This window comes from Colobus angolensis, unplaced genomic scaffold, assembly GCF_000951035.1.
Source record: "Colobus angolensis palliatus isolate OR3802 unplaced genomic scaffold, Cang.pa_1.0 Scaffold152, whole genome shotgun sequence".
Lineage (NCBI taxonomy): Eukaryota > Metazoa > Chordata > Mammalia > Primates > Cercopithecidae > Colobus > Colobus angolensis.
Window position 1 is genome coordinate 6570696 of NW_012114622.1, and position 13084 is coordinate 6583779.

At 37.0% G+C, this 13084-nt stretch overlaps 1 protein-coding gene across 2 annotated transcripts in view; it reads left to right on the top strand.

Moving 5' to 3' along the window:
• QSER1 (glutamine and serine rich 1) overlaps positions 1–13084 on the top strand; it is a 73709-nt gene that overhangs the window by 26222 nt on the left and 34403 nt on the right. For both annotated transcript variants that reach the window (XM_011936362.1, XM_011936364.1), the window contains 3 exons: positions 5813–5950; positions 8587–8684; positions 12608–12760. In XM_011936362.1, the coding sequence (XP_011791752.1) occupies positions 5813–5950; positions 8587–8684; positions 12608–12760 (389 nt within the window). The remainder of the gene's footprint in view (positions 1–5812; positions 5951–8586; positions 8685–12607; positions 12761–13084) is intronic.

Genomic DNA, 13084 nt, shown 5'->3' on the forward strand with positions numbered 1-13084 from the left:
AAAATACAAAAAATTAGCCAGGTGTGGTGGCAGGCACCTGTAATCCCCGCTACTCGTGAGGCTGAGGCAGGAGAATCACTTGAACCCAGGAGGCGGAGGTTGCAGTGAGCCAAGTTTGCGCTATTGCACTCCAGCCTTGGGCAACTAGAGCAAAACTCCATCTCAAAAAAAAAAAGAAAGAAAAAAAAGAAAAATAATACATCAGAATATATAAGGAAATTCAATGCCTTGAATATGCATAGAAGGCATTATACGTAATTTTTGCAGTTAGCAGTCTTGCCTACTGCTTAGAATCAAAATGTTTGGTTCTGAATTTGCTCTCAATTATAGTTTCTTCAAATGACAAGATAACATTTTCTTCCCTTGGTAATTTGAGTGACCACTAGGTGTCACTAATAGTTAAGCAAACACTTTCAGTGCCTTTTTGTTCCTTGTTTTACATTCTCAGGCTAACGAATGGATTTAGTTCTCTTAAGTCAAATATTGATAATAAACATATATTCATAGGCTGGTGATTTTCAGACTCTTTGTTTCAGGACTCCAATGAAGTCTTCGAACACATTGAGGATTCTAGATACTTTGGTTTATGTGTGCTAAATCTATTGATACTAAATACCAATTCAAAGTTTTAAAATATTTATTTAAAATGAACCCATTACTTATTAATGTGAGGTGTGTTTTTTAAAACAAAATTAACAGTATTTAGTGAGATGAGTACATACCTGCTTCTACATTCAGTTCGTTATTATATGTTGTTTTGGCTAAAGTATCAAGAATATCCATACTTAACTGAGAAAGCAATTGAAATATTCCTTCTGTATGTAGTTAGGAAAAGGAGGAGGATTTCAGTTGCCTTCTCAGATATTTATAGATGCTCCTGATACTGACAAGTAGTAGTTTCTTGAGTTTTCATGCTATTACATTAAAATCTATTGGTTTGTCTTAACTTTTACATATCTCTCATCCATGCATGGATTTATAACATTGTTAATTGGTCATGTGAAAATATTAGTTAGCTTGGTGACATAGATTTTCCAGTATTTTTTCATACTTTAAAACACTGTGGTTAAATATAAATTTGCCTTTTTAACCATTTTTAAGTGTGCAATTTATTAGCATTATTTACATTCAAACTGTTGTATAACCCTCACCTCTATTTCCAAAACTTTTATCATCCCAAACAGAAACTGTAACTATTAAGCAACAACTACTTACCCTCTTTTTCCTCCAGCTACTGGTAACCTCTAATCTATTTTTTGTATATTGATTTTATCCATTCTAAATGTCTCATATAAGTGGAATTATACAATATTTTTCCATTTTTGTCTGGCTTCTTTCACTTAGCAGAATATTTTCAGGGTTCATCCATGTAAAAGCATATATTAGAACTTTATTCCTTTTTATGGCTAAATAATATTCTATTGTATGTTTTATTGATGGACATTTGGGTTATTTCTTCCTTTTGGCTAACTGAATAATTGGTGTAATAAACATTGGCATACAAGTATCTAAGTTCGTATTTTCCATTTTGGAGGCATATACCTGAAGCAGAATTGTTACTGTTGTCACATATAATCCTGTGTTTAGCCTTTAGAGGAACCACCAAAGTGTTTTCCGTATGGTTACACCATTTTATATTCCTACCAGGAAAGCATGATGGTTCCAATTTTTCCACATCTTTTGCTAACACTTGTTATTTTCTGTGTGTGTGTGCATTTTTTAAAAGTCATCCTAGCAAATGTGAAGTGGTGTCTCATTGTGGTTTCAATTTGAATTTTTCTAGTCATTAATGATGTTGAGCATTTTTTCCATGTCCTTATTGGCCATTTGTTTATCTTCTTTGGAGAAATGTCTATCCAGATCCATTGCCCATTTTTAAACTGGGTTATTTGTCTTTTTGTTGTTAAGTTGTAGGAGTTTTTACATACATTTTGGATATTAAACCGTTAATCAGATATATAATTTGAAAGTGTTTCCTCCCATTTCGTAGGTTGTCTTTTTCACTTTCTTGATGATGTCCTTTGATGCACAAAAGTTTTAAATTTGGATGAAGCCCAATTTACTTATTTTTTCTTTTGTTGCTCAGCTTTTGTTCACATAGAATCCATTGCCAAATCCAAGGACATAAAGATTTACTCCTACATTTTCTTCTAAGAGTTTTATGGTTCTTGCTCTTAAGGTCAGATATTTCATTTTACACTATCAAAAAATAGCACTCATCAATTCTATGAATGATCTCATTAATGAATTCTTAATTGGGAAGCTGTCAAACTCACAGTAGGGATAGAAGATGTCCAGAATTCTAATTTTCACTTGAAATCTCAAATTTTATCATTGGCAGCAAATACTGTCAGTTGTTTTCCTTGAATGAACAGATTCTCTTAATTTATTTTTAAGAAAATGTCTGCCAAATACCCAAGTCTGGATAGCCATAGTGTATCTGTCAGTCATTCTTTCAAATAAAAATGGTGTTTTGTTGGGGGAAAGAATAGCTAGTTCATCTTGTAACTCACACAACTGTATGGGTGCTCCTCCTGGTCATACCCATTATACTTACACAGAAGTGCTTTATGTGTACCTGCTGTTTCATCACACAGAATATTTAAAAGACATCTATTCAAGAGTAGAAATTTCATAAAAGTAGTAATTTTTACTCCTTCATCAAGGACTATTATTTTTTATTTTATCTTTTTTTGAGACAAGGTCTCACTCTTACCCAGGCTGGAGTGCAGTGGTGCAATCACAGCTCACTGCAACATCAATCTCCCAGGCTCAGGTGATCCTCCCACCTCAGCCTCCTGGGTATCTGGGACTACAGGCGCATGTGTGCCACCATAGCTGGCTATTTTTTGGTATTTTTTAGTAGAGACGAGGTTTTTCCATGTTGCCCAGGCTCTTTTTGTTTGTGTTTGTATTTTGTTTGTTTTTTTGAGATGGAGTCTCGTACTATCATCCAAGCTGGAGTGCAGGGGTGCGATCTCGGCTCACTGCACCACCTCCCAGTTTCAACCAATTCTCCTGCCTCAGCCTCCTGAGTAGCTGGGATTACAGGTGCCCGCCATCACACCTGGCTAATTTTTTGTATTCTTAGTAGAGACAGGGTTTCTCTATGTTGGCCAGGCTGGTCTTGAACGCTTGACCTCGTGATCCACCTGCCTTGGCCCCCCAAAATGCTGGGATTACATGCGTGAGCCACCGCATCTGGCCTTGCCCAGGCTCTTTTTTAATTTTGTATTTTTAGAGACAGGTCTCACTCTGTCACCCAGGCTGGAGCGCATGGTGCAATCATAATTCACTGTAACCTCAAACTTCTGGCACAAGCAATCTTCTCACCTCAGTCCCCCAAGTAGCTAGGAGTACAGGTATGCACCACCACACCCAGCTAATTTTAAAGTTTTTTGTAGAGACTGGGTCTCAGTCTGTTGCCCAGGCTAGTCTTAAACTCCTAGCCTCAAGCCATTGTCCTGCTTCAGCCTTCCAGAGTGCTGGGATTACAGGCATGAGTCACTGCACCTGGCCCTAAGACTATTCTGGTTGTTAATTTAGAGATGGGGTCTTATTCTGTCACCAGCAGGAGAAGAGCGGTACCTTTTTAGCTCACTGCAGCCTCGAACTCCTGGGCTCAAACAATCCTCCTACCTCAGGCTGCCAAGCAGCCAGTACTACAGGTGCATGCCACCACATCTAGCTAACTTAAAAATTTTTTTGTAGAGATGGTATCTCGCTAGATTGCCTGGGCTGGCCTTGAACTCCTGACCTCAAGCAATCTTCCCACTTTGGCCTCCCAAAGTGCTGGTATTATAGGTGTGAGCCACCATGCCCAGCCCCTAGGACTATTCCTAAGTGAAACTGACTTTTTCCCCCTCCAAATACATGGTAGTGACATGACAAAGTCATGCAAAGTATATTACTACTAGTACAGTTTGTTGTCATTGCCTTCATTTGTGGTAAGTAAGGCACCATCAGTTTTACTCAATATTAGTTTTGCAAATGGCAATGCAGTGAAGAAAGTACATAATATCTTAATATTATCATGAAAACAGTTTTGATATCAGAGACCACTGAAAGGGTTTTGGGGTCCCTCCTGGGGTCCATGGACTGTACTTTAAGAACTGCTGTTTAAAATACATATACCTACTATAGGCCAGGCACGGTGGCTTACAGCTAATCTCAGCATTTTCAGAGGCTGAGACAGAAGGATCACTTGAGGCTGACAGTTCAAGACCAGCCTGGGCAACATAGTGAAACCCCATCTCTAAGAAAAAAAAAAATATATATATATATATGTGTGTGTGTGTGTGTATGCACATATACACACACACATGCACACTATATACCCACAACATTAAAAACATTTTTAAAACTGCTATTTAAGGGTGTGACTTGATTATATATTTGAATACAAAAAGTCAAAATTGAAACAAACTTTTTTTTTAGATGGAGTCTTGCTATATTGACCAGGCTGGTCTTGAACTCCTGGGCTCAAACAATCCTCCCACCTCAGCCTCCCAAGTAGCTGGGACTACAGGTGTGCACCAGCACACCCAACAAGTTAATCTCGTAGTTCTTCCCATTGGATTTGAATGAAATTTCTTCTGTGCACAGGCTATGTTTACATTAAAATGATTTTTTTCTTTTTTTCTTTTTCTTTATGAGACAGGGTCTTTACTCTGTTTCCCAGGCTTGAGTGCAGTGGCGCAGTCACAGCACTCTGCAGTCTCAATCTCCTAGACTCAAGCAGTCCTCTTGCCTCAGCCTCTTGAATAGCTGGGAATACTGGTACATGCCACCACACGTGACTAATTTATTTTTTTTTTAATAGAAACAATGTCCCACTATGTTGCCCTAGCTGGTCTTGAACTCCTGGGCTCAAGCAGTCCTCCCACCTTGGCCTCCCAAACTGTTGGGATTACAGGCATGTGCCACTGCACCTGGCATACTTCTAAAAATTTTAATACATCCTAGGCAAGAATTTTATAGCAATTTATGTGTAGGAATAAAATGGAAATCTATGCATTACTCATACATTGGATGTCATACAATTTCTTTACTACTAAACATAGAGAAACCATCAAGACTAGAGTAGCACCACCTGGCACCAGATATCTGTGGTGGGATCCAGCGGAAGACAAATAGTTTCTTACCCAGTCTACTTTTTCTGGTGTTGGGCTTCAGAATCACTTAGGAAGGGCCAGGCGTGGTGGCTCACGTGTGTAATCCCAACACTGGGAGGCTGAGGGGGCGGATCACCTGAGGTCAGGAGTTTAAGACCAGCCTGGCCAACATGGTGAAACCCCGTCTCTGCTAAAAATACAAAAAAATTAGCCAGGCGTGGTGGTGTGTACCTATAATCCCAGCTACTCGGGAGGTTGAGGTGGGAGAATTGCTTGAACCTGGGAGGCGGAGGTTGCAGTGAGCCAAGATCGCGCCATTGCACTCCAGCCTGGGCAACAAGAGCAAAACTCTGTCTTAAAAACACACACACACACACCACAGAAGAATCACCTAGGAAGCTTTTTAAGAGCATAATACTTAAGCTTTGTCACCACTACCACGACCACCACCACTACCAAAGATTCTGTTTTAGGAAATCCAGCAGTCTGGTTTTTTGTTCTATTGGTAACAAAGCTCTGCAGTCATTGTGATGTGCAAACCAGCTTTGAGAACCTCAGACCTTTTAAAGGTAAGGTGAGAAGTCTTGAATTTGAAGAAATTGTATCTGCAATCTGCTTCTAGGGTCTCGTTATAGAGAAAAGAATTTTTAAAATTGTCAGGAAGGAAAATTTAATATTTAACCCTTTCTCCCTCCCAGAATTTGATCCTCCCGCTCCCTTTGTCACTCGCTTTTTGAACACAAGAGCAATGAAGGAAACCTTTAAGAGCTACATGGAATTGCTTGTTAGCATTGCCTTGGACCCTGACACAATGCAAGCCTTAGAGAAGAGCAACGGTACAGTCTTCTAAGCAGTACTTTCTTGGTAGTAATTCCTGGAATTAAAAAAAGAAATCTTGTCCATTAGTTATATGTTTATATGTAGTTACATGTTTATAGGTGGCTTGTGTAATATATACCTATAAATTGTCAGTTAAATACATAGCATCTTAATTCTATAAAATGGTCATATCTTTTCATGCATTCTCTGAATATTTGAACTTTTATTGCTTTCTACTTGTGGGAAAATTGTATAGCTACTAACCAGTTTCTTCCAAATCTAGAATCTAATCATCTTCATAAATAGTTTACTAAGTTTTGGTATTACATGGAAGGTCTGTATGTCAGTGTATTTTATTTTCCAATAATTGAAAAGATGAACCAGATAAAAGTGGCATAAAGATTAAAATCATATACTTATATATTTAGTAAAAGATACATCATAACAATTATTTTCTAATCAATTAGTATTAAACCAGTAAATGCACTGGGTTATGCCAGTTAATATTATTCCTTTTAGTTATTTGAGAAATCTCCATACTGTTTTCCATAGCAGTTGTACTAATTTACATTCTCACCAGCAGTCCCACTACTGAGTATCTACATAAAGGAAAATAAATCATACCAAAGAGACACCTGCACACGTATGTTTATTGCAGCACAGTTCACAACTGTAAAGATATGGAAAGTGACCATCAGCCGATGAGTGGATAAAGAAAATATAGTGAATTCTATTCAGCCATAAAAAAGAGTGAAATAATGTCTTTTGCAGCAACTTGGGTGGAACTGGAGGTCATTATTCTAACTGAAGTAACTCAGGAATGGAGAACCAAATATCGCATGTTCTCACTTATAAGTGAGAGCTAAGCTATGGGTACATAAAGGCAGCATATACGGTATAATGGACATTGGAGACTCAGACGGGGAGAGGGTGAGAAAGGGGTAAGGGATGAAAAACTACCTATGGGGTACAATGTACACTACTTGGGTGATGGATGCACTGAAATCCCAGACTTCACCACTATACAGCTCATCCATGAAACCAAAACCACCTGTACCCCTAAAGCTATTGAAATTTTTAAAAAGTTGTTGTTAAAGAAGAAAATAAAAGGTACAGTAAGAATATGGCATTATAGTCTTATGGAACCACCATTGTATATGTGGTCTGTCATTGCCAAAAATGTCATTATGCAGTGCATGACCATATGCTGTTTTATTATGTTCACATACTTAGGCACATATTCTAGTTTAACCTTAAAACAACTTAGCCATTTTGTGGATTAAGACAGGTTCAGAGAGGTTAAGTGACTTGCTTAAGGGCCCACAGACTGGAAAGTGGCAGAGAAAGGATTAAAATAAAAAGTCTTCTAATTTCTGGTTCAGTTCTTCTTACCACATAATCAGAGACAGTAACCTATATATCAGTCATTTTCGAATAATGTGGAGCTGGAAGGGACTTTAGATATTAACTAGTCTAAAACATTTATTTTGTAAACTAAAGTTCAAAAGAGATTAAAGTTAGATAACAAGTTAGAGGTTGAAGAACCATGATTAGAACTCAGTTAATCCCAGGTCAGCATTTTTGCTATTAAATGTTATATTCCTTGCATCATAAAATATGCTTCTCTTTGTGGTAGTCATTTCTGTGTAGTTGTATTTTGAAAGATTTTTAAAAATTGCTTATCAGTGTTTTCTGATTTTTCTCTAATACAAGGGGAGAAAAAATTTTAAGGTTATTATTTTTAAATCACAAATGTTTAAAACTTGTTTTTGTAGAATGTAAATACAGTATTAGAACAGATTTAATCAGTAATAGAAAGACTATGTAAACAATCATTTTACTTAGCTGTGAAACTTGTGACCTGGATTCTGGGAATTTTTTTTTTTTTTTCCCAGAAAGGTTATTAGAGGCAGTTAGTATTATAAAATATAATAAATTACTATGCTGATAAATTAAGAGTCTAATACTAATAATCTAAAATGTTTAATGCTACACCAAAACTAATTATATTCTAAAAGTGCTTTTCTTAATGGAGCTTAAAGTTCAGAGTGGTGACATTGAAAGCCAAAAGCTTTGAATGGGAATCTTTGTCATAATTTTACTCTCCCCTCTTTTTCTAAAATAACTATTTTGATTCATATTTTTGGTACTGGGTTTTGATCATTTTTCTTCCCCTACTTTTTCTTTGCTTCAAATTAAAGTGACTTAATATCCCTTGGTCATGCTCAGTGTTTTGTTAGATCAGTTTCTATTTTGTAATAGTACGATTGTTCAGATTTTGTTCAGAGGGTAAATGAGGTCTGAAGAAATTAGGCAGCTTGCCCATTGGTCACATAGCTGCCACATATCAGTTCTATTCAGTTAAAAGCCAGCTCTAGTTTATCCAGCAGTTCTAGTTCAGCTAAAACTTAGGACTTTGGATCCTCATGTAGTGCTCATCCCATCATCATACTGAGCTGCCTCTTTCTCACTTGCTATTATAAACCTACTTTTCAAGTTAACCTTTGTTCAGAAAGCTTCATGTCCAGTTTTTTGCAATCAATATTTTACATATGCCAATGAATTTAGTGTATGTTAATACATGTTTTGAGAAAAAGTTGGAATTTTTATTGTGTTTATTGATAGTTTATCCTGTTAAATTATAATGTTTCAGATGAGCTGCTTTTACCTCATATGAAAAAAATAGATGGCATGCTAAATGATAACCGAAAGAGACTTCTTTTGAATCTTCATTTGGATCAATCATTCAAGGTATTTCCTTCTGATGACTTATTAGCAAAACTCAATGGCAATCATTAGCAAAACTCAATGGCAATATAATAGGAAGGAAATTTATGAAAATCATTCACTTACAAAATTTTTCACCTAACAAAAATTTGGTTTTTATTCATTGTAAGTCTATTTAGTTTGTCTTTTTTAGTGTTAATCATTTGCTTTTCTCCACTTAAATTTATTTTTTAGGCATTTATAGTTATCTGTTGTATCTTCTATAAAATAATTTCCAAATGTCTCCAAAAATATTTCCTTTAAACTACTGTATTCTAATTTTTTCTTTTAACATTTCAAAATTTTTACTTTTTGTCTGTAATTAAAATTAGCTTTTCCTTAGCACAGTTATCAAAATTCCCCTTACTTGCCTCATTTATTCAATATCAGAGGAAAGATGGATTTTTATAAGGGTAGGAAATGTATATAATTCTATCTGTTAATATATCTTGGCAATATAAGTTGGTTTTGGTGTTATCAGAAATATAGAAAAGAGCTAATCTAAACTCAGATAATTTATCATAGAAGCTACTTAGTAATTTTAAAATTTCTAGCTTTTTTTTTTTGAGATGGAGTCTCGCTCTGGTACCCAGGCTGCATTGCAGTGGCACAACCTTAGCTTGCTGCAACCTCTGCCTCCCGAGTTCAAGCGGTTCTTGTGCCTCAGCCTCCTGAGTAGCTGGGATTACAGATGCCCACCACTACACCCGACTAATTTTGATGTTTTTAGTAGAGACAGGATTTCACCATGCTAGCCAGTCTGGTCTTGAACTCCTGACCTCAGATGATCTGCCCACCTTGGCCTCCCAAAGTGTTGGGATTACAGGCGTAAGCCACTGCACCCGGCTGAGCTTTTTATTTCAATTGGAGAAAAGGCACGCAAATTTATTAACATGCACATGGGAGAGAATCACAAAGTGATTACTCCCTAGCCTTTCTTATTCAAAGTATAATATCATATTGAGAATCATTTGGTTATATCTACTTTGGGGAACATTTTTTAATTGATGGTAACAATATTATACATTTGAATAACTTGTTCACATCCCTATTTATGTGAACTCCATGTAAAAGTGAACATTGACTTCATTTCAATTAGGTGAAAACTGAGGCTTTTAGATTGTGTTCAAAACTAAATGACACTAAACTATCATAGTAGTCATGTATTCTTCACTGCTGTGTACTTGCAGCAGGAAAAACATGTTAGAAGCTAGTAAGAAATCTAGTACTAAGAATTTGGTCTCCTGACTCATAGTCCAGTTTGTGTTGGTTTGTTTTTGTTTTTGAGATGGAGTCCTGTTCTTTCGCCGAGGCTGGAGTCCAGTGGCATGATCTCAGCTCACTACCATCTCCACCTCCTGAGTTCTAGAGATTCTCCTGCCTCAGCCTCCCAAGTAGCTGGGACCACAAGCATGCCCCACCACATCCAGCTAATTTTTGTGTTTTCAGTAGAGACGGGATTTCACGGTGTTGGTCAGGCTGGTCTCGAACTCCTGACTTCAAGTGATCCGCCTGCTTCAGCCTCCCAAAGTGCTGGGATTATTGGCGTGAGCCATGGCACTCAGCTCTAGCCCAGTGTTTTCTACTTAACTGCTGCCTTCAAATAAATGAAATATTCTTTTGTGAAATACTATATTTTGTGGAGACAAGGGAACATTTTTAGATAGGTGTTTTCTAAAGACTTACTAAATTTTAAAAATTACCAGGTTTGGCTAATCACTGTAGAAACGTCAAACCAGTTCTTTAACAAGATTTCTAATTCTGTTATTAGTTATTAATTTCGATAATTGTCATATAAAGCAATTTGCATTTCTTTTTCTTTTTTTGAGACAGAGTCTCACTCTGTCTCCCAGGCTGGAGTGCAGTGGCGCTATCTCCGCCCACTGTAACCTCCTCTTCTCCTGCCTCAGTCTCCGGAGTGGCTGGGATTATAGGCGCCCACCACCACACCTGGCTAATTTTTGTATTCTTAGTAGAGATGGGGTTTCACTGTGTGGGCCAGGCTGGTCTTGAACTCCTGGCTTCAAGTGATCTGCCCGCCTCCACCTCCTAAAGTGCTGGGATTACAGGTGTAATCCATGCCCAGCCTTAGCAATTTGCATTTCAAAGCCAAATTACATAATATTAAGAGTTATAATGATTTGAAGTAAAATATTATAAATAGTAGATGAAGAAAGATTTTTCTGTTCTTTAGAAATAATTAGTGTGCTTTCCTATGTTGATCTTGGTGATGTTAGGAGTCCTGAAGCCTTTTCAGGTTAATGATGTTCTGCCTCTTTCTGAAATCTGTGTACTTCGGATCATCTTAGGCATCTTGTGGTCATTGGAAAGATTTACATTTTCTTCTTTCATCTCCACTGACTTAGTGTGTGTTGTTTCCAAATTTAGAATGTTTAGACTTTAAATTCTATTTGTTGCAAATAGTAATTCTGGATCCAAAAATTGTCAAGGTGCAAGTTTTAAATGGAAAACACCAGAGTACATGATAAGATCACAAATAATCTGAGAAAGGAATGAAGCTAGAACGTGATGGTAGCTCACTCTGGTAGAAAATGCCAAAAGTGTTATTGTTTCTATCAAATGAAATTGAATTCCTTAATACTCTTATACTAAGAAAAATTTAGGTTGCCTGTTTTTAAAAAGGTACCATTTTCAGGGCCCCAGTACCAGGTGCTTGGAAACAATAGATGAGTTTGGAGAAGAGTGGCCTTAAAGGTTGTAACTGTTCGTAAAACATGCTTATCGCATGAGGACTGCATTCTGAATCATAAATATTATAGGAGGACTTCAACATTTTTAATGTCAAAATAAATGATGGTAGGAGCTTGATTTAATTTTTATAAAGTCATAATCGAACTAGTTAAATGTCACTACAAGTATCATTCAGTTATTGTTTGTAGCTTTTCAGTCAGGCAGGATGATTTGCCAAGTAGGTAAGGGCATAAATAGGCCAGTGGCTTATTTATTTATTTATTTATTTATTCATTTAGAGACAGAGTCTCTCTCTGTCACCCAGACTGGAGTGCAGTGATGTGATATTGGCTCATTGCAACCTCTGCCTCCCAAGTTCAAGCGATTCTCTTACCTCAGCCTCCTGAGTAGTTGGGATTACAGGTATGCACCACCACACCCAGCTAATTTTTGTATTTTTAGTAGAGACAAGGTTTTGCCATGTTGGTCAGGCTGGTCTCAAACTCTTGGCCTCAAGTAATTTGCCCACCTTGGCCTCCCAAAGTGCCGGGATTACAGACATGAGCCACCTTGCCTGGCCACCAATGCCTTTTAAAGGATGGAGTGGAATTGGTTTTACCACATGACCACTGTCAAAAAACCCATCATGCTCTGTTTTAGGATCTTATCTTACAGATATTTGTCTCGCAGTCAAAATAAGCAAGAGAGGAGTGAAGTCAGGGAAGCACTACAGTGCTGCTTCTCCTCTGTCCTCATCTTCACCAGAGGCAGATGACTTCTTTATAGCAAGGTCCAGCCACATTTCACGGGGCGAGCAGTGGTTTAAGTGGTAGGGCTTTACTGAAACATATATGTGTCTCTTTCTCCTGCCTTGAAGCCAGAGACATTACTAGAAATTAGACATTACTAGGGTTCCCAGTGTGGTGTGCTGTTGCTTAAATAAGCAGGTCATAGAGTTGGCTCAGATTCAAGGGACGGGGAAATAGATTACATATCCAATAGGAAGAGCTGCAAAGAACTTGTGACCATGTTTAAACCCTAGCCTGTGTATGTATATGTATGCATATGTGTATATATTTACCACATCCCATCAGTACACACACACTTCTCTGCGAATAGGTGTTTGTGTGCACACACACTTCTAAATTTTAGATAGCTAGAAGTAGTTTAGGTTAGTTTTCTTCTGGTGTCAGTTATTTTGCTTCATTGTTTTCCAGAATGCTTTGGAAAGTTTTCCTGAACTAACAATAATTACTCGAGACTCTAAAGCAAAGAGTGGAGGAACTGCTATTTCTAAAATCAAAATGAATGGCAAAGCTTATAATAAGAAAACTCTAAGGACTTCTAAAACAACCGCTAAATCTGCACAAGTAAGTGTAATTGATTATTAATGTAACTGTACCTTTTCCAATTGTTAATATAATTCCTACTTAAAACATTGAAACAAGCAAATATTTTACTATGTTGTCATTAAGTGTTAAGGTTTTTCAGGTAGGTATAAGCAGCACTGGCCTAAGGAAGAGGGACACATGGTTGTTTATTTTTTTTCTATAGCACAGTATCAGGCATATAATATGTGCTCACAAATTTCTTAAATTGACTAATATGGAAGAAATTATCTCACATTCATGTTGATATATTCGTAGGTAGTTTTTAATTTTTTTAATTGCATATATTATGTACAAAATGTATGT